The sequence below is a fragment of the Acomys russatus genome, chromosome 4, assembly GCF_903995435.1.
Source record: "Acomys russatus chromosome 4, mAcoRus1.1, whole genome shotgun sequence".
NCBI classification, from domain to species: domain Eukaryota; kingdom Metazoa; phylum Chordata; class Mammalia; order Rodentia; family Muridae; genus Acomys; species Acomys russatus.
Window position 1 is genome coordinate 76,290,398 of NC_067140.1, and position 20,992 is coordinate 76,311,389.

Here is a 20,992-nt window from a genome sequence, read left to right on the forward strand (position 1 = left end):
AGAAACCAGAGGCTGCCCACAGCCTTGCTGTTGCTACTCTAGGCCAAACAGCCGAGGGAAGGTGCAGGTTATCAGAACCCAAAGGAGACAAAGGCTTGTGGTAAACTGAAGCCTTTGACTAGAACAGTGCACTTTGCCCAAGGGGCATAGTGCACTCAAAAGTGAGCCTCAGAAGGAGAGCCAGGCCATAAAACTCTGCAACCCATTATTATCTCTCTCACCATCTCATGACAGCCCCCCCCAAGTACCCCCAGTATAGCTAGAAAAAGGGAAGACGTGGGGCAGAGAACAGGGTCACAGAGAAGAGACTTTGCAAAGTAATAAGCTGGCATCAAATAGCATACTTCTTTTAAAATGGAATCAGCACAATCTGAAAGAAAGTAAAGAGTTAAAATATGAGAAAATACCAGTATCCACTCTCCCTATGAAATTCTAGAACAGCATTTATAATGGACTTTGCCTCAAAGATAGAACTGAGAAAAAGAATATGAAAAAAGCCTGTTTCTAGCTCTCCTCTTCCTGAGTCCTACTTTCTACCCCCATTCTCCATGATAACATAGAACAGGTCAAGTGAGGGTATGGCTAGGGAAATGCCGTTCTCCAAAATGGAACAGCCCATTGCCCTGCAAGGCTTTCAGCTATGCCTGGATGCTTTACGTGGTATGGGTCAGAGTGCACTGTAATGAAGGTCACAGCTTCAGGAGATGACCTTGCTCAGCCTCAGCGTGCCAGATGCCAGTTACTTACATCACCACTCTCACTCTTCTCCACAAAGCTCAGGCACGACTGTTATTTTTATCAAATAATCGATGAGTAATCAGAGGCCCTAAGATATTAGCTAATCATTTGGCCTGGAGAAACTTGCTCAAGGTCAGTGATAGACTAGGTTTGAATCTAGATTTGCTTAGTTCCATCTTAGCACAGCTGTACTCAGCTACAACATTGTAGCCCTCTCGTTTTTCCTAGAAATGTGTTTCTTAATTTCTTTCTCCCATTCCTTCATTTCCACTCATTCCATTATGTATTTAATAAATATTTATTCAATACTTGGTGTGCAAAGCACAATTGGTTTGCTGATTCTTACAAATGTGACCTCTGTCTTTATGAATGTTCAACTTTATAATTGCTGAAATGGAGTCTACTAGTCCCAAATCCTTCCCTTTTGAGTTTTCTTTGTGTGTGTGTGTGTGTGTGTGTGTGTGTGTGTGTGTGTGTGTGTGTGTGTGTCTCAAACTTCTTATTCATTTACTATGACAGAATTATTATTTTGGCTCATTTACTTTAACATAAAGTGTGTTATAAAATAAATCCTTCAAAAACCTTTTATTGCAGAGATAAATAGAGGATATGTAATATTATATGAAAGATATAATAAGAAACAAGGAAATTGTACAACAGTTTTTTTAAGGTATTGGGTTGTTTTAGTGAAATGATTAGCCAGCCTCCCAAATAGTATGTGTATAAAGGAACATGGTCAAGCTTACTTTTTTTAAAAATCTCTATTTTTTTTATGTATTTTATTAATTTATTCATATTACATCCCAATTGTAATCCCATCCCTTGTATCCTCCCATACCTCCCTCCCTCCCATTTTCCCCTTACTCCCCTCCTCTATGACTGTGATTGAGAGGGACTTCCTCCCCCTGTATATGCTCATAGGGTATCAAGTCTCTCCTTGGTAGCCTTCAAGCTTACTTTTTATCAAGCAAAATGTATATCATATATGAACATATAAATATTTTGGATAAGAACATCATCTAGTTTTCAAATGAACATTGGCTTATATTCAAGGCCTTTTATTTCCGTCAAAGCAAGGTAAAACTACTGTTCATGTTTCCTGTATTCTTGCAGGCGTAATGCATTTGAACTCATATCTCCTCTATCCCTTTACAGATGCTGTTCATTAATTGTTTGGAAAACCCATGCTTGGGTTACTCAAGTAATCCCCTTTTTGTAACTGAGCCAGTGTTATCATTACTGAAATTACAATTGATCCAGAACATACTCTCAGCAGGATGAGGCTGGCACAGGGATGAGCACGATGCACTTGCTGATTTAGTGTTAACTGCCTTCCCTGTGGAATGTTAGGAGCTGCCTGCTGAGGCTCCTGTGTTCTTCATCAATTAGTGATTGTCAATAGAGTGCATTCAGTAGATTTTGTGTATACTGTCTCTGTAGCCACTTTTGAATTTAGGGGTACACACACACACACACACACACACACACACACACACACACACACACGCTTGTATACGTGTAGTGGTAAGAAGGTCCAGGTTAATTTTACTGCTTGTTCTTCCGTCTGGTTCTCGACAAGTGTCTCCATAATCCTAGATCCTCTTGAGCTTTCTATTTCTTTCTTTCTTTCTTTCTTTCTTTCTTTCTTTCTTTCTTTCTTTCTTTTTTGTTTTGTTTTTCAAGACAGCCTTGGCTGTCCTGGACTCGCTTTGTAGACCAGGCTGGCCTTGAATTCACAGCGACCCGCCTGCCTCTGCCTCCCTGAGTGCTCTGATTAAAGGTGTGCGCCACCACACCTGGCTCCATTACTTTTATAATGAAGGGATTGGGCCAATGAAGCATTTTCCAAAGTTGCTGAGCACCCAGAGTCAGCCTGTGAGGAGAGATGACAAACAGGCAGCTGAAGCTCCTTGCCTGCACTTCAGTTGGGTGGCTCTGCCGTGCACAATAGATGTTAATAATTCCAGGCAACTCTTGCAATTCGTGGTGGCTTTGCACCTCCTTATCAGCACAAAGGACTTTCGTGTTGTGCTTTTCGCTTCATGGTGAGTTCCAGCATCTATAAACCATACAGGGCCCGGAATAATCAGTGGTTCTTTTGCCTTCTGCAGTAGGAGTGAAATGTAAAGTATTCATCATATGTATCTACCTGCATTCTGCGTGCTAAGCACTTAAACCTATTCTTACTTTTCTTTTCATCAGCTTCAAAGCAGAAAATCATATTTCTGCTCCTAACTTCTGGCATTCTGTAGAACTTATTTGGAAGGTGTAGTAAAGTGTGAACTCAAGGCTGTTGCCAAGCTGATGGCTGCGTTTGCTTGTGCGGCTTGTATCTCATAGCTGTCAGTGGAGGTGGTCACTGGCATGGTGTCGTGTGTTCTAGAGTAAGACACGTGCTTGGGATTTCATTTTATTTTATTAGCACTTCGTACTTTGAACTTCAAAGCACAAGAAACAAAAAGTGTGTCGTTATAAAGGATGACATTCCTTTTGTAATAGCATGTTGTGAATGAAATTGGTATTCTCGGTAGAGCTCCTGGGGAAGTTGTTGCCAACAATAATTTTGACATCTCATGTGCTCCATTGTAATAAGAAATAAGAATAAATAAACAGAGCTAGGTGGCCAGGATTCTGTTCAGATGAAAACAAGTATAATTTCCTGTATAATATGATGAAAAGCAAACAAAAGCCCTGCACAAACACTTTTGTGGAATGTTTGAAGACTAGTCTCTCAGACTGTTGCTTGTTTGACAAGATCGTTTAGGGTGAGGTAGAAATGAAGCACAGGAACAGGTAATTAGTGGGGAGATAAGAGACTGGATTCTTTCAGACTCATGAACTGCAAGGAAGATGCAAGCATTAAAAATAAAAGAGCGCTGGTGGAGCTGGAGAGATGGCGCAGTGGTTAAGAGCACTGGCTGCTCTTCTATTCCCAGTACTCAACTGGAAGTTAACAACTGTTTGTATCTACAGTACACGAGAATCTGAGACCTTCTGGCTTTGGCTGGCATCAGGCACACATATGATTCACAGACATATAAGCAAGCAATATACCCATACACATAAGTAAGTAAGTAAACAAACTAACAAATAAATAAAAATTTAAAAAGCAATATCGGTGAGATGGTTCGGAGTATAGAGATGAACTTGACTACCTGAATTTATTTTATCGACTGAGATAGAGGAAGAGAACCAGTAACTTCCATTTGTCCATTGGCCAACACAGTGTGTTCCTGTACCCTGCCCCTGACTCTAGATAATAACAAGATACACAGAGTAAATACATTCACTCTAAGGAATGAATGTGAACAGCTCTTGTGATTGTTGAACAGGATTTTATTGCACCAAAGCCGTCAAACTGAGTGGTCTTGTTATCCAGAAATACAAGCTCAAGATGGCTGCTGTGGTGCTGATGTTGCTGCCCTCCCTTGTGCTGACCAAAACCTTAAACAGGCATTGGCGCATTTTTCCACTAAGTGTACATTTTTCCAGAATTTTTTCATTAATGAGCCAGAAGAGTTTAAATCCTGGTCTCCATTCCTCAATGATTCTGTTTTCTGACAGAAGGTAAAGGAGAGAGTGGTGATTTGTTCAAGTCATTCTGTTCTTTAGTAATGATGTTGTGGTGATTTGTTCAAGTCATTCCGTTCTTTAGTAATGATGCTGAATTAAAATCAAACGTGCTTTGCTTTTGGGTCAGCGTTTTCATTGTCCATCCCAGAGTAGGAGTATGAGCTTTCCTATTTTTACTATTTTTTTAACTAATCTCTTCTAAAGGAGACAAATACACCATAGCATATTTAGGAGAAAAATTTTTAAAGTAATTATATCAGTTTTATTTTAAAATAAAATAGTATATTATTGGAAATTGCTGTATTCTTTTTATTTTATTTTATTTTTTAATTTTTTAATTTTTGAAATTTTTTAAGGATGATTAGCCCAAGAAGGACAGCCTACAATGTACTGAAATTTTTTGTTTAATACATTAATACATGTAATGCATAATACATTTATACATGTGAAAACTTGGTAAGTTTAATTGAACATTTAAATTTGGGTTTAAAAGGAATAAGAAATTCCCACAAGCCGTAAATTCTATCATTTGTATAGTGTTCTGTTTAGTTTTATGTTAACTTGATACAACCTCGGGTCATCTGGGAACAGAGAACCTTAGTTGAGAAACTGCCTCTGTCTGACTGGCCTGTAGGATGACGGATGTGAGAGGGCCCAGACCAGCGTGTAGGGTCCACCAATGGCAGGTGGTTCTGGGTTGTATATGAAAGCAGGCTGAACAAGCCCAGGAGAGCATAGTCAGGAAGCAGCACTCCTCCAGGGTCTCTGTTTTAGTTCCTGCCTCCACGGTCCTGCTTTGAGCACCTGTCCTGAGTGATTATGGGGCCCTGTAAACCAAATAACCTTTCCTTCCTCAAGTTGCTTTTAGAAATAGCCTTTATCACAGCAACAGTAAACAAGCTCTCTCACACACACTCTCTTTCTCACACACAGACACACAGACACATATTATTGAAGTTTACCATGTTTGCCTCTATGAAGTTACCTTCAAGGAAAAGTTTTTCTCTTACTTGTATTCAAAATTTTATTGTTGTGAACATCGAGACTGAACACCTCACTGAAACCAGTCATTTTGTTTGGAGCGAGAAGGGAAATCACAGATCCACTCAGTTGGGACAGGTTGTGTGAGTTGTGCCTCAGTTGGGACAGGTTGTGTGAGTTGTGCATACATTCAGTCTTTGAAGTAACTACTACAATTTCAGTTTTGCTCCTCACCCCTGTAATAAATTAGACATTTGATTGTAGGGAGTTTGAAAAGTGCTAGTTAGTGAGTCTGCTCCAAGAAGAGATCCCAAACCTTACTATAGAAACATGGCATGTCCCACCAAAGCCTTCACTTACTGAGAGATTGGGATAGATGTGAGGACATCCTACTTAGAGTCTAGGTAAGAGAAATATAGGAGATGGGGAAATAGAAGGACATAGAGGGTCCTAGAAACCTACAAGAAGAACATCTTGATGGGTGAATTGGGGCCCAGGGGGGGTCTACTCAAACTATGGCACTAAAGCAAGAACAATACAAGTAGTAAATATCGAACCCCTACTCTGATCTACCCAATGGACAGGACATTCTCCACAGTTATGTGGAGAGCGGGGACTGACTCTGACATGAACTCTGGTGCCCCATATTTGACCACCTCCCCTTGGTGGGGAGGCCTCGTGGCACTCAAAGAAAGAATAAGCAGGCTACCAAGATGAGACTTGATAGCCTATGACCACATAGTGGGGGAGGAGGTCCCCCTTGGTCTTAGACCTAGGGGAGGGGAATAGGGTGAAAGTGGGAGGGAAGGAGGAACGGGAGGATACTAGTGATGGCATAACAATTTAGTTGTAATCTGAATAAATTAATAAAATTAAAATACAATAAAAAGAAACACTGGTGTCATGCTTATAATATTTTTGTCCCACCTTCTGCCTCACATGCTGATTCTCTAGGAATAGCCCAGAACAGGATTGCCATTCTAGCAAGACATTTTGATAAATATAGAAACATATTTCATATGTTTTGAATTACTAGCATTTCCACTAAACTTTAAGAGCTCTGTAATAGTCCATGATTTTAGAGAATAAGTAGGGCCAAAGATCGGCTCTTCTGTATTTCAGCAAATAAGTACTTTTTATGTGAAAAGAGAATTGACTAACCCTGTCAATTATCTCACAATTTACTGCATTTATTTAGAAATTATTGGGTGCAGAATAAAGTACTAAGTTCAGATCTTATTTTCAAGAAGTTTTGTATTTAATTGGGATATATATTATTTTATTAGAAATAATTAAGAAGGAATTAAATATCTTCAAACCCATAAAAATAATTTTCATTTTCTTAAAATGGGAGAAATAGTAATTTGTCTGCTGAGTGAGTGTTGGATAGTAATTGAGATGTTTTGTGGAGGAAAAGTCATAATAAAACTTCGCTTTGCCTATTTTTGGCAATTCCATCTCAGAAAATAACTTGTAGATTTGTGTTACAGATAGGCTCATCTAGGCACGAGCAGACACTGACATAAAGTGGCTTGGGGGTTGGCAAAGAATGCAAGTCCAAGTCCTGCACCTACTGCTGCTACTCATGCACTGGACAAGTGCCTGGTTAAACAGATGGGCGCTGGGCGGGGCCCTCGAAACAGGCGAACTCCACCTTTACTGATGAATGATGTGTGCAAACAGACCACAGCGCGTTATTGTGCTCCTTGGCGTGAGGCTTGCAGTGAAGAGCTAGTGCTTATTTTTGTTATTATTTATTGTTGGAAATACATTTTGTTCCTTACAAATGAATAAGTCAAAATTGGAAGACAGCAGATAGAATGTCACGGGTGTGGAAAACCCACAGGCAGGAAAGTAATTCTCAGTCAAACAGGGTTGGTGAGGAAGCAGGTGTGTGAAATGACGTGTGGTTTTACAGACGCAGTAAGATTTGAGGAACTGGCTGGGGTAACCAAGAGACACACGCAGGTTGCCGTGTATTTCGTCTTCCAGGGAGTAAAGACGAATGAGAATTCTCATCACTGTTTTCAGGCTCCTGTGGCAAACTGATCTCAGCAGTCACAAGGCAGGACCTGGGCAGACTGTAGCTGCTGTTTGTGTAATGCCACACCTTTTCAGTATGACACCAAAGGGGTTTGGAGGCGAATGGTAAGAGGACATCAGAAGAGAGTTCAGTTTTTGATTGATTAGTGGCACTTGTATTCTGCCTGTGTTTTTGAAAAATCCCTGAGGGGAGAATAGAACCACTGTTGAACAGCTCTGTACCTGGAATAGCACATGAGACAGAGTCTGATGGTCTAATATTGACATATTGAAAGGATCTTCCAAGGCATATGATCTCCATGCTTTTTTATGATACTCTCTTTACTGCTGGAGTAATTAGTAAGCTATCACACATTTAGTCTAATTGAACTGTGAGTATGGGCACATGTCCTTCACACAATCCATTATTTATTGATTGAATTATTAATACTAATGACTAACAACATTTATTCCTCTTAGGTAATGGCACTGCATGATTTATGGAATGCACAGAAACATTGAAGCATAAGACTCCTCTTTCCTAAACAATTTATTTAATTTTTTGTTAACTCAGTATTATTCTCCACAAAAGGAAGAAGCTTTTGGTTACCACCTGCTTTCATAATGCTGATGAAAAACCTCTTTATAACATGTATAAACAGTGCCAAGTGTAAAGAGTAAAGCCCAGTGCAGCACAGTGACATCTTGATTGAGAACCTATAGTTTAATGTAGGGGCCACACCCCAGCCTTTGCAGTGTATGTTGAATTCCACCTGAAGGTTATTATGTTAGCATAAACATAAGCTTAACATCGTTTAGTACTACAGCAAATTGTCCGCAATACAACCTTCAAAAAAGTTTACTTCTTGAGTGGAATCAAAGTTGATTTTTAAAAATTAATTTTGTTGTTTGGTGATTTCTTTTTTAAAACAATTTTTATTAAATTTTTTACATATACATTTATATTATTATACACATATACAATAAACAACCTACAGCAGGAAGAACCATGAAACGATCAGGAATTACATATATATGTTACATTCACAGTGTTTTGGCAATTTGTATTTGGCAGCCTTGAAGAAAACATCTTTCCTATCTTATATGTATGCAATGCGTTCTGGTTACTCTGTGACCCTTTCTCATCTCCCTGCCCTCTGTATCATCCCTTACTCCTCCTTCCCAGCTACTTGGCAGTAGTTGTCACTTCTGGTTTGATGTGAGGCCCATTCAGTTTAACGGGAGCCATCCGTGTGACCACGGAATAGAGCTCTCTATCCTTGTCCTGAGGTGACTACAGGGTTTGCAGCTCAAGACCTCTGCCTAAGTGTATGCATAATGAGCATTTCATCATGAAGAACATAGCCCCTGGCCTCTCCTTCACTCATGCCTTCCTATTGCATTCATTATTGTGCAGACCCAAAGCTGACACCACCAGTTGTGTGTTCATGGTTGCAGTGTCTGTGTCTTTCCCAGAAGGTGGCCTCTCTCTCTCTCTCTCTCTCTCTCTCTCTCTCTCTCTCGTTTGGCTCTTACACTCTTTCTGCCCCCTTCTCTCACAATATCCCATTAGCCATAGGGTAGATGATATAAAAACCGTGTTTAAGATTACTTCCTTGGAACTTTCTTATATCTATTTTCCTTCCAGGAATACACAGGCTGAATTTCTGAATAAATAGGTGAGAATTCACATACCACTGTTTAACATTTCTATCTTTCTCCCAAATAGAGTCTATATATAGAAATAAGTCTATTGCTGTAGGAAAAGTTTGACTTATTCTTATTACGGCAAAATGCCCTGAGATTGGTTTTTTTGATGGTTGCTAATTTAATTTAAACTATTATTATGTTTTCTTGTTACATTGTCCTTTGAAATCACTGAAATTGCCAAAGTAGTATTGTTGTATCTACATTTCATAAAATGGAAAACTCAGAAGATCAATTTAGATATAGATGGAGAATAAAAGGATTTCAATATATACTTAACACTGTCATAAGGAGATATATAAAAATAGCCATTTGAAGAAAAAAGGAGATAAAAACGGGAAACACTAATTTTCATGCTTTGGCACAATAGTGGTAAAGTCTGTCTTTGTATGAAAATACTTTATACGTATTTGAATAGGATACATGATCATTACTAGTTTCTGTTTTAACTATTCTGATACACTGTTCTTCTGTGTGTTTTTAAATAAAATTTATTTTCTTTTCTTTGACAGCAAATGCCAGTCTTCTCGGAGGAGGTGGTGGTAAGTCCAGAATATGGCTTAACTTCAAATGCACTTTCATTACATTAACCAGAAGATGACTAGCAAGCTCTGTGATACCATAGCAAGCAAATTTTGCTATAGTTATCACCTACAAAACTAATATTCCAGAAAATATTTTATAATAGAAATGCCATTGGTTTGATGAATTATTCTTTTAACAGGCTTAAGAATATGTTCACAACTGTTTTTCTTATCGCCTTTGATGTAAGACACACACACAGACCGTCTTCTGTTGACATGAACACATACATGGTAGATGAGAGTCACTTGCTAACATGAATGCTAAGGTGACCGTGTCTTTGCAAGCTTTGCCCTCTTTTCTTTTTAACCATAATTGCTTGCTTTTGCTTCTCATGACTTTGTATCTAGAGATCTTAATATGTTACCTACTTCTTTGGAAACTGCAAGAGAAATCACTTTTGATGCTATACTTTTGTGTAGCTAAGAGAAGAAAAAGAAAGCCATCAAAGTGAAAGGAGAGGGAGAGATTCCAACACTGCAGATTTTTTTTTAAATGATAGAATCTGGCAACTACGGTTTTATCTTTAGATTAGGAATAAGAATGCTTTTGTGGCTACAGTATGTGTCACATACCAGGGGAGAAAGTGTCCAGATAAGACAGTTTCCATAGAAGACCCAGATATTCGTAGATTGGCTTAGCCTCCCTGGCCCCACTTGCCTTTTCCTCACTGTTTTGTTATTGTTTTTCATTTTCGTGTAGGCAACAGATAGTAAGTAGGACTGTGTGTCACTTTAAGGAGCTTAAAAAAATGTACTGGCCTTCATCGAAGATCCTGGTATAACCTTTATTTGGAAATTAAACCATAGTAACTGTTGAATTTTAGTCGACCCTTGGGATTTGGAATGACGGAAAAGGGTCTAAAGCAGAAAGTGCTGCTTATGCTCTCAGTTGTCAGCGCATGTCCTGTAGGAGGATGCTGTGGAAGAGTGTGGGACTGAAGCCGACTATTGTGCAAACAGCACGAAAGAGCTACTTATTCTTAGCCCATGCCTCCCCTGAAATACAATCCGAGTGACACGGCCTTCCTGAAGTGATGTGATGACTTCGCAAGAATGCCTGCCAGGAGATAGAATAGTAGAAGATTAACAGTGTGCATATTTCATCTTCTGCAAATTATTTTAGAAAATATAAATCGCATAATTGGTAATGAGAGACATTGAAGGCTTCTGTAACAAGTCCCCACCTCCTCCACTGGAAACAGTTTAGATAGGAAGCCAGTTAAACATTGTGATGAGTGAAGCTCTTCACCACTGTTGATGGCTTCTGGCCGGGGGATGGGCAAGGGTTCTGTTTTCTTTAAGGGGTTGGCCACTGGGAGTTGGACCATGATCCTGTGAATATGGTGGCAACACAAATTGGACTTGGTGTGTTATTTTTCTCTTCTGTTTTTTGGATGGTGGAGGAATCAAAATGTGTGTGATCAGGGTGCATTGTGTGAAATTCCCAAATAATTAAAATGTTATGTTGTAAAGAAGGGAAATATAAATCTACAGAATTTTTCATCATATATTTTGCTGTATTCCCAGAGATTCGGAAGGGAAATTTTTCCTTAGGGGCCGGAGTCTTGGTAATTCCCCTCTAGGTACAGTATAAGAAGAAAATATTTTAAAGATAAATTTCATAGGGGTGATTTTCCTACAAGGCACATTAGTATTTTAGGAGACCTGACTAATATGGCTAAAGTGTAAAATTAAAATGGAGTTTACATGAATATGTTTGTCAACTCATAGCAAAGCATGGGTTAGATCATTCATGTATTGCTTTCAATTATTTTCAAAGAGTGACTCAGCCAATTTTATTAGTTAAAGTGATTTTAGCCACTTACTATGGGTGAGAGACCCCAAACAAGACTATCTTCAATATTAGCAATGCCCTGTTTTCCACAGTCACTTGTGCTGCTGGTAGAATGGAATGGCTGTACAATAGTCCATGGTATCACTGAGCATCGAACTCTGTTCTCTCCTCTGAGCGTGCAGGTCAGTTACCCAGGGCTTGTGATGGCTGCTGTGCTCTAGCCATCATAAATAATGTAGGCAAGGACGAATAAGAAAGGCAAAAACTGTAAAACGGTGTCTTCAAGGATAAGTCAATTTTCTTTTTTCTTCAAGCAGCAGATTTTCATAAAATCTCACATACTGATTTTGGTAAAACATTTATTCTTAGCATTCCTTGTAGTTTTTTTTTTTTTTAATTTTAGGAAGCAATATTATCATCAAAAACAATTATTCTGGTTACTACAGAGGAGGAACTGCTGAGTAAGCAATGAGCTGCAAGTATACACCTGCCAGGATGATTAGTTCTCTGTCAAGTGCTTAAATGTATGTGTGCGTAACTGGTATGTGAAAAAATAATTGGCCATAGTGACTGGCTTTATATTTTTTATGGCTTTTCTACTCTCCTTGAGAAGATACATAAGCAATGGTATGACATGTAATTGCATACTTACAGTAAAAATAGGCCAACTCAGTTTTCTGTTTCCCTAATGTATACATTTTATTGTCTTCATATACACAATTGCCAAATTCATCATGATTTACAATCTCTGAATTGTAAATCTAGCAACCCAGTGATATCATAAAGATAAATTATGAGTATTTGAGATGGCTGTATTGTTTTCTCCTTAATACAGGCTCGCAAGAGGCTTAAATTCATTTACATCCTTCTAGAATTGTCTAAATTGTTCTCTAATACAAATTTGATTTTTGCATGGTTTTATTCAAAAATTGAACTTAAGGAACATTCTTAGCTTTCTCTGTACTGAATTTTGACCTTCTGATTCTATGACAAATCTTTGGATCCTCCCCTTGATATTTTCAAATAGCAGCTTCTGATTAGTAAAGAACAAGCATTGGCCGGGCGTGGTGATGTATACCTTTAATCCCAGCACTCGGGAGGCAGAGGCAGGCGGATCTCTGCAAGTTCAAGGCCAGCCTGGTCTACAAAGCGAGTTCAGGACAGTCAAGGCTACACAAAGAAACCATGTCTTGAAAACCCAACAAAACAAAAAAACGAAAACAAAAACAAAAACAAACCCAAAAAACAAAAACCAACCAACCAACCAAACAAACAAAAAACCCTCAAGCATTGTATGTACTTTCAGATTATCAAAGCGGACTGAGTACAAACATCTACATCAGCTGCCTGTTTTCAGGTCTGCTAGTTCATTCTCCCTGGTATCAATAGAGTCTGTCCGTTTGAGGAAAAAGTATATCTTCAAAGCAGAAGTTCATTGCCATCTTATGGTACCCTTGGATTATGCCCAAGTTTATGTTTTTCCTTGTGTCTGAAGGTCAATCAGTCTTAGAAAACATTGCAATATGTGCTTATTCATTGTAATATGGATGTCTTGTACACACCAGGTTTTATATGCTGGTATTTTGGAACATATAATACAAAAGAAATCATCATGGACAGCTTTACATTTTATGGAAAAGTGTAATTAGTAGGAAATAACAGGTAGAATTAAAGAACTTAGTTCCATCCAGCCCATTATATAATAGGCAAGGACAAACTTCAAACTTATAGCTTTAGATAATCTGTACTCCATTTATGCAATAATTAACATGAAGCAGAGCTTACCACCAGATTTTCTTCTGTGTTAGTCTGTCCAAGCACCTGCACCATAATGTAAGACACGTACACCGACAGTTCCCAGCAGTGCCAATGTTTTTTTTTCTTTCCATCATGATTTTGTTTGCCATTTTCATCACTTCAGCATCTATGATAGAATAACTCTGTATGAATCACTTTTATTTGTATTAATACAAATAATGCTATACATTATTCTTGAGGATTCTATGCCAGACTGCATTTAAAAACTGTGACAGTAGGCAAGTATTGCCAAATAAAAACTCAACACTCATGCCAGGATGAGTTGCGTGAAAGCCCTTTGCCTAATATGGAAACAGGGCACTTTATTTGAGTCTTCTCTACCCCCAATTTTTTTTGACTCTTTATGCCTTCCAGGTGTGCCCAAATAGGAGCAAAATTCTGTGGTCTTAGGTTAACAGCAGCTGTCTTGAGCTTGCTCAACAGTTCTACCTGTAGAAAGTTTCTAATTCTGGGTTGATGCTAACGACCATTTTATGTGTGAAGACAGTCCACGTGAAGGAAACGTCAAGTGCATGCTTGAGAGGAGTGCAATCATATATCAATTTCTGTCCCACAGGTAGACACTGGCTGTGAATTTCTACCCGCCCAGCACTTATTTCCATACACAGATGCTCATCTATGCAAACGCTCATCACCATTCCCACAACTAATGTTTGCAGTATTGATCATCAATTATCCAATCAATGCACTTTCCCTGTGGCAGAGTCACTGTAATAGTTATAACTTCCCACATTTCCCCCAGAATCCCAAGGGCATATTTGATGTGGCTCTTTTGATTTAAGATGATACCCTGATAGGGTCCTAATGGTTACTATCATTTGATGTGTCTTTAAAGGCGGGATAGTTTTCTTGAGAAGTGTTCTCTTACATTGTCTCTGGGTTGTTGCCTAGAGTACTAACCTAAAGAGCAACAGCCTTGAAGCATGTCTTGAGTCAACTTTCATGAACTAACTCTTTACTAAAGTAGTTACTCGTAGTAGTAGTAGTGCTGTGGTTGTTGTCTCTCTCTCTCTCTCTCTCTCTCTCTCTCTCTCTCTCTCTCTCTCTCTCTGTGTGTGTGTGTGTGCGTGTGTGTGTAGGTACATACATGATAGTTACACTCTCCTATGTACCATGGATTCTGGGGATGGAGCTCAAATGTTGAAAGCCTTGAACAGTGAGTACTTTTATCTGTTGTGCTATTTTGTGGGCCCATGGATTGCTGGTTAATCATTTGCAAGAGAACGGAGTGTTTTCTTACCTTTCTCTCATACACAGAATGCATTACACTGTACATGTATCACTAAATGGCTCAAAATCCATACCTTGTTTCTGTATTTCTCTGTATATCATACCTTGATTCCTTACTTTATATATATACCAGTAACCCTCCACATGTATCTAGGCCTCAGGCATGCTGGGCGAAATCTAGGATAATGGCTCCTAGCCAGGAACCAAGGCCAGTTAAAGGGGGTACGGTATTGATGCTTGCCCATCAGGAGTAACTGAAACCTGGCTGGTAGTGAGGTCAACAGCTGCTCTGTACTCAGCAGGTAGAGTGCCCCAGCTTGGGCCTGGGGGGAGAGTGACAGTCTCTCCAGCCTGGGAGAGCAGCAGGGCAAGAGAAAGCAAGAGGCCGTGGCATTTTATTTAGGCAGGAAAGGCTAAGCTCTTAAAGCATACGCAATTAGGTTTATATTTAGACTGCTTCAGGTGGCATGTAGCCTAGGCACTGCAGGTAGTGAAGTCTGCGAGAGTAGATCAGAGGGTATGGATGTGATGGAGGAAGGGAAGAGGGAAGGGGATGGAGATCAGGATCCAGGACAGGTCTGAGAACATTCATTTATACATCAATCCCAACCTCTTTTTATTCCCCCCTTTCCTCTCTTCCTCCTTCCTAATTACGGGTTACCTCTTGGGTGTTTGTCTTGATATTAAGGAATAAAGAGCCGTAGAACTAAGCACAGTCAAAGCTTATCTACTTACACAAATAAGCATTTTAAAAACTTAAGGTATTCATTGTACAGGACACATACATGAAATAGAAATAGTTGTCAACAGAAGTCAGAGAAATCTTCCCGGAAGAGTTACGCTGTTAGAGGTAGTATTTCTGTACGAACAGAGAGGGATGGCTCATTTGGATGTGCCTTCTACTATATGGCATCGTGTCTTGCCTTCTCACTGTTCTGCTTTCTGAACCTTGATAAAGCAGTTCCCTTGAACAGACCAGAAATGGTACCCTAGGTGGAACAAATGCATTAGGACAGAACTGAAGTGAGGAGCTCTGGTCCTGGTGGCGTTGACAGGAAGCTGCCATCATAACCACCTGTGCGTTCTGATGGAGGCCATCAGCACAGACAGCCCACACATCCTCACCTCACCTGCATAGCACCTGTCACCTCGTCCCCGTATCCAACCCCAGCTTCTCATTGTACATGGGCCTACTCCTCATCAATTGGGAGTTTGACTTGACCTAGCTGCCCTTCTCATGCCTGCCATTTGCCCAAAGGGCTTGCAGGTGTTCTTCCTAGTGAAGGAGTGGGGAGAGGACTTCAAGTCGCATGTCTGCCTTACACTGTTCCAATGTAATGGCCATTCCATTGCTAACTCTGGTCACTATGAGCCTGCTGTGAACAGGCTAGAAATCGTAAGGTCATTTGAGCTTACTGTGTAGCTGCTTGCCTTCTAAGTGGCTCTCCCCATCTCTTAGGCCTGTGGAGAGGGCTGCCCTTGCAGACTAGTGCTCCTTCTCAGTGTGGCCCTGGTGAACGTTCCCAGGATAGGTGTGAACTTCTAGAAGTTCTTTTTCATCTTAATGGTTCTGGCAGCTCCTACAGTATAGTGAATACTTAGAAAATATCACTATTTCTAATCCTGGATTATCAACATATTTAGATATTTTGGTTTTGTCTATTTTGCTTTTGAAAGTTAATCTCTTTATCTGAGTAAGACTCAGGAAGAAAAAAACAAACCTTAAAAAAATACTTAAGCAGCCAACCTGAGGATGCTGTGCATATTTTCATAGTAATTATTTTAAATTATTGTATTATCTTTTGTGGTTGAAAGAACTTGTAATGGCAGACTCACATAACTCTTCAAAGTACATTTTCTTTACATGAAAACTATAGAGAACAATGTGTATTTTTATAGGTAGAGGAATTAAATACAGGGTATATACATTCCACAGATTACATAGAGAGAAAGGCATGTTTCAGTTATGTTTCACCAAATAGCAAATGTTCATAGTTACAACTTTCTTTTTTGACAGCTTGACTTTGAATAAGTTTTTGTTCTCTTAACCTCCTGATCTAAGTAGCCTATTATTGACATGTTATTATTAATATATACATATTTTATGTTATCAAAGATTGCCATTTTTTAATTTTATAAAAATCTTGTATACTTATGTTTCATCTGAATTCTATTTTTAATTCATTTTCATTTTATTTTTGCATTTGAACTTTTAAATTAATTTTATAAGTGAAGAATATTTCATATGATTTTTGTATATTTTAGATTAACTTTAAAAATATACGGAGTTAATTAATTCTTCCAGAAAGTGCTTAAATTATTAAATGATGCTTTAAGTTAGGAGTTTAAATTACAGAACAATTTTTGTTTTAAATACCAAAAGCTATATTTTCAGTTGTAGAAATTCCTCAGCAAAAATCCTAGGCTTTTATATGCACTCCTACTGTTTGGGCTAACTAAATGGGGCCTAACTTCCTGGCAGTACAAGTTCATATTTGAAAGCTAATGATTTTGTTATAAAGTACTCTAACAGGTATTAACACACATACAGCATACACAGACACTAACACACACACACACATTAACACATACTGACATATACTCATTTCCCCACACTCACATACATGCTAACACATATTCACATACACACACGCACACACACACACACACACACACACGTACATTCACACAGCCCCTGAGTATCTGTGCTAATGTATAATCTCCTCAAAACCATAAAAAGAAACATTTTTTGAATTTCTATTTTAAATATCTCTCACTTATCCCAATAAGTGTCAGCAAATGGACTTTATGCACATGGTGGGAAACATAAGTGCTGATAAAATACTTCTGGTTAAAGCCCACTGTGTTGCAGGGCAACTAGACCCTATCACCCCACAGGTTACTGTATTTGATGTAGGTTAGCAGCAACAAAACATGGGGTCAAATTCTTGGGAGCAACTTATAAAACCTTCTTGCCTTTGGCACTGATAAGAATGCTCTTTTATCTGGGCATGGTGGCACACGCCTTTAATCCCAGCACTCGGGAGGCAGAGGCACGTGGATCTCTGTGAGTGTGAGGCCAGCCTGTTGTACAGAGTGAGTCCAGGCCAGCCAGCCAGGGCTACGCAGAGAAGCCCTGTCTTGAAACAGGGTTGTTACAACAACAGCAACAAAATGCTATTCCATTCTTTGCTGCTTCTTTTATTTACTCCCTAAACTGTAGCTATCCAATAGGCTGTCCAGACACGTTAACCTGGGCAGTTCTCAGTGAAAGCAACCCTGAAAAATCTCAGGGATCCAGTCCTATGCTCATGGAGAGCCCCACCATGAGGATTGCTACAGCTCTGTCCTTGAATTTAGGACAAATTCGTTATTTTGCATACTAGTTTCCACCTCTGGAAAGATGATTATAATGACACCAAACTACTTCAATGGGGTGGAATAACTAATTGCTCATTGTAAAGTGTTTTTTAAATACAAAGTGTTGGATAAATGGTTATTACTGCAGTTGTCATTATTATCATTATGGCGTAAGCATGAGAGATGAAAGGTGCAGGATAATTGCACGATATGGCATTGCTGTATTCAAATAAAGGGGAATAACCGGAATTGTGGGGTAACAAAGCACACAATACCTACATGTGGTAGAGGAGTGTTTCTTTTATAGAAAGATAATACAGATAATTGATAATTACCCACAAATGAGCCCAGAGATTTTACACACACACACACACACACACACACACACACACACACCATTTCATCTGTGCAGTAGGAGCATTATGAACTTTTATTCAAACATGCAGATACACAGAGAATAAACTAATTATATACTAGAGAAAGTGGTATTCCAGTTTCATGGAACATTTGCTAGGCCAGGAGAAAGAAACCTAAACATTGCCTTAGGGCAGGACTGCCCTGAGCTTATCAGTTAAGGTACATGGAGAGGACCAATAAAATAACATTATTTCATGTTCTAGCATATACTTGATACCAGGATGAAACAAAGAATCTAACAGGAATGACTTTAGAATTAGCAGACAGCTAGAGCTATCGGATGAATATCCTAGGAAGAGTGATGGTCAGCCTTGAAGGAAGCTAAGAAAAGGTACAATCTTCATAGGACATCTGATCATTTGTACAAATGGCAACAAAGGGGACACAGACCATCTGAAGGCTGCTGAGGTCACTGACCAGAGAGGCCTGAGAGGGTGGCCTCACTTGAAGCTCAGTTCAGAGAGTTGAAGATTTTTGAACACTTGAGGGTTTAAAAAAATATTGTCATTAACTGTGAGAATTTCTTATAATGTATTTTGATCACATTCACCTCCCACCCCTTGTGCTAAACCTTCCTAATGTTGCAACCCTTTAAATACAGTTGTGGTGACCCCAACCATAAAATTACTTGCTACCTCATAACTGTAATTTTACTAGTGTTGTGAATCATAATATAAGTATCCGATATGCAGGATATCTGACCCCTAATGGGGTTACAAACCACAGATTGAAAACCTCTGTGCTCGCTCATGCCTCCTTACCCCCTCCCAACTTCATGTACTCTTTTAAAAAAACATACTTAGTTATTTGTGTTGCTCATGTATTCATGGCCTGAAGCCAGCCACTGGCATGTGGTTGACCTACCAGAAGCTACACTCTTAGAGAAAACTGATTTTCTCTCCTTCCGATGCTGTCAGCTGCCCATGGCTCCTCAGTTTGTACTTGGGGCTTATGACCCTCTTCACCACTGCCTGCTAATCTGTTGACTGGCTTGGTTGTGTGCAGTTTACAACAGCTTCTGTGAGGTTTAGGGTGTCCTGTCATGCCCACAGAACAATGTTTCACTCCAGCACCCCCTGATCTCTAGCTCTTACAGTTTTTCCACCCCTCTTCTGAGACGCATGGTTCCTGAGCTGTGCAGGAGAGGTATAGAATAAATGTCCTGTTTATGGTCGAGCCCTCCATTGATACTTGTTCTCTGTGCTTCTCCCATTTTGTGTTTCTGTATTAACTATGGTCCTCTGCACAAAGAAGCTTCTCTGTTGAAGTCTGAGAACATCCATACAAAGATATGAATTTAGAGGGAGGTTCGGCACTGTGTTTATATGTGTCCAAGTCTCAAAACTCATGGATGGACAATATCACTTAGTCAGTGCACAGCAAACAACATGGAAACTGTCATCATTGGGCACTCTCTAGGTAACAGTCCAGTATCAGGCATTTCCTAGCACATGGTCACTACTGGGCAGTCTCTAGGAAATAGCCAGTACTAGAATCCTGTAGGAAATGGTCGGTGTAAAGCATTCCCTAGGACGCGGTCACTACTGGGCATTCTCTAGGAAATGGGCAAGATGTGCTAATCAGAAATTACTGTATAAAACTTGGTCTGCTTCTGTCTGAGGCATATATATATGACCCAAAGTAAATAGAAATAAGTACTTCAAAAGACCTCAAAGCAGTCACAATGAATGAAAAACCCCCGTTAGGTTAAATGTCTATTAACTCTCCAACTTTCTCAAGACTGAGCACACAGAACATTTCCTATTGACAAATTCAGAATGATGCCCACAGCAGTAGGTCAGTTTTCCGGCAATAGACCAAACAGTTTTCACAAAGCTTCACATTTAATTTTTCTTACAGTTAGAAACAACATAACTCATTAGTTACATTGGGTTTCAGAAGCATAACTATAGCAAACAGCCTTTCCACTATTAGGTGTTCTCTATAAGTAGGCTGTGCTGGCATCTCTCTATACCTTTTGACATATTGGGAATGTCATCCTTCCTGTTTCTTCTCTTTGAAAGTCAGGTGACGATTACACAGCTGCTTAGATTGTGTCTGGTTTGTGTACCTGCTGTATTCCCAGGAAACTGCAGAATGTATGATATAAATTAGGTATTTATCACCTAATCTTTGCATGGATGGCTCAAGGAGTAATACAAGAATTATCATTTATGGAAGGCTAGCTCTTTGCCAGGTTCTGGCTAAGGTTGATAAGGTGTTGTACAGTTCAGCCTTAGTAGTGTTTCTAAAACCTCTGGTGCTGTCATCATTCCGTTTGTAGAGATACATGATACAAGATCAGTGTGGCCAGGATGAATAACACAGTGGCTAGACTCCATAGTCAACTAAAGCTTTCCAACCCTCATCACGGTTACAGCCATTGTACTGTAAACTCAGTTTCCCACTCACACAATGTTTTTTAGGAGACAATGGAAGTCTGATGCTCTCAAAGCACTTATGCAGAATGACTGTCTGTTTGATGATTGACAACTGAGATAGCTCGAAACTTTGACACTGCCTAAGAACCTAGGCTTACAAGTTAAAAAAAAAAAGCCTAGCCATCTGAAACTACTCATCATAGAGCAGGCATATTTTATCTCAAGAAAGTTACTAAACAAGCAACTCCCAAGCCTCCAGACACAACTAACTTCAGGGGAAAATCAGTGAGTCTCAGCATTTCTATAACATTAGATAAACCCAGATTTATCTAAGGGTTTCTAAAGTGAGAACAAGCTCTGACTAGTCTTCAAGGAACAAAGCGAGA

General features: G+C 39.3%; 1 protein-coding gene across 1 annotated transcript in view; it reads left to right on the plus strand.

Annotated features, from left to right (window-relative positions):
• The window catches only part of Macrod2 (mono-ADP ribosylhydrolase 2), a 1,925,774-nt gene that overhangs the window by 438,257 nt on the left and 1,466,525 nt on the right, over positions 1–20,992 (plus strand). Inside the window, exon 4 of the mRNA XM_051144748.1 lies at positions 9,534–9,563. Within this exon, the coding sequence (XP_051000705.1) occupies positions 9,534–9,563 (30 nt within the window). The remainder of the gene's footprint in view (positions 1–9,533; positions 9,564–20,992) is intronic.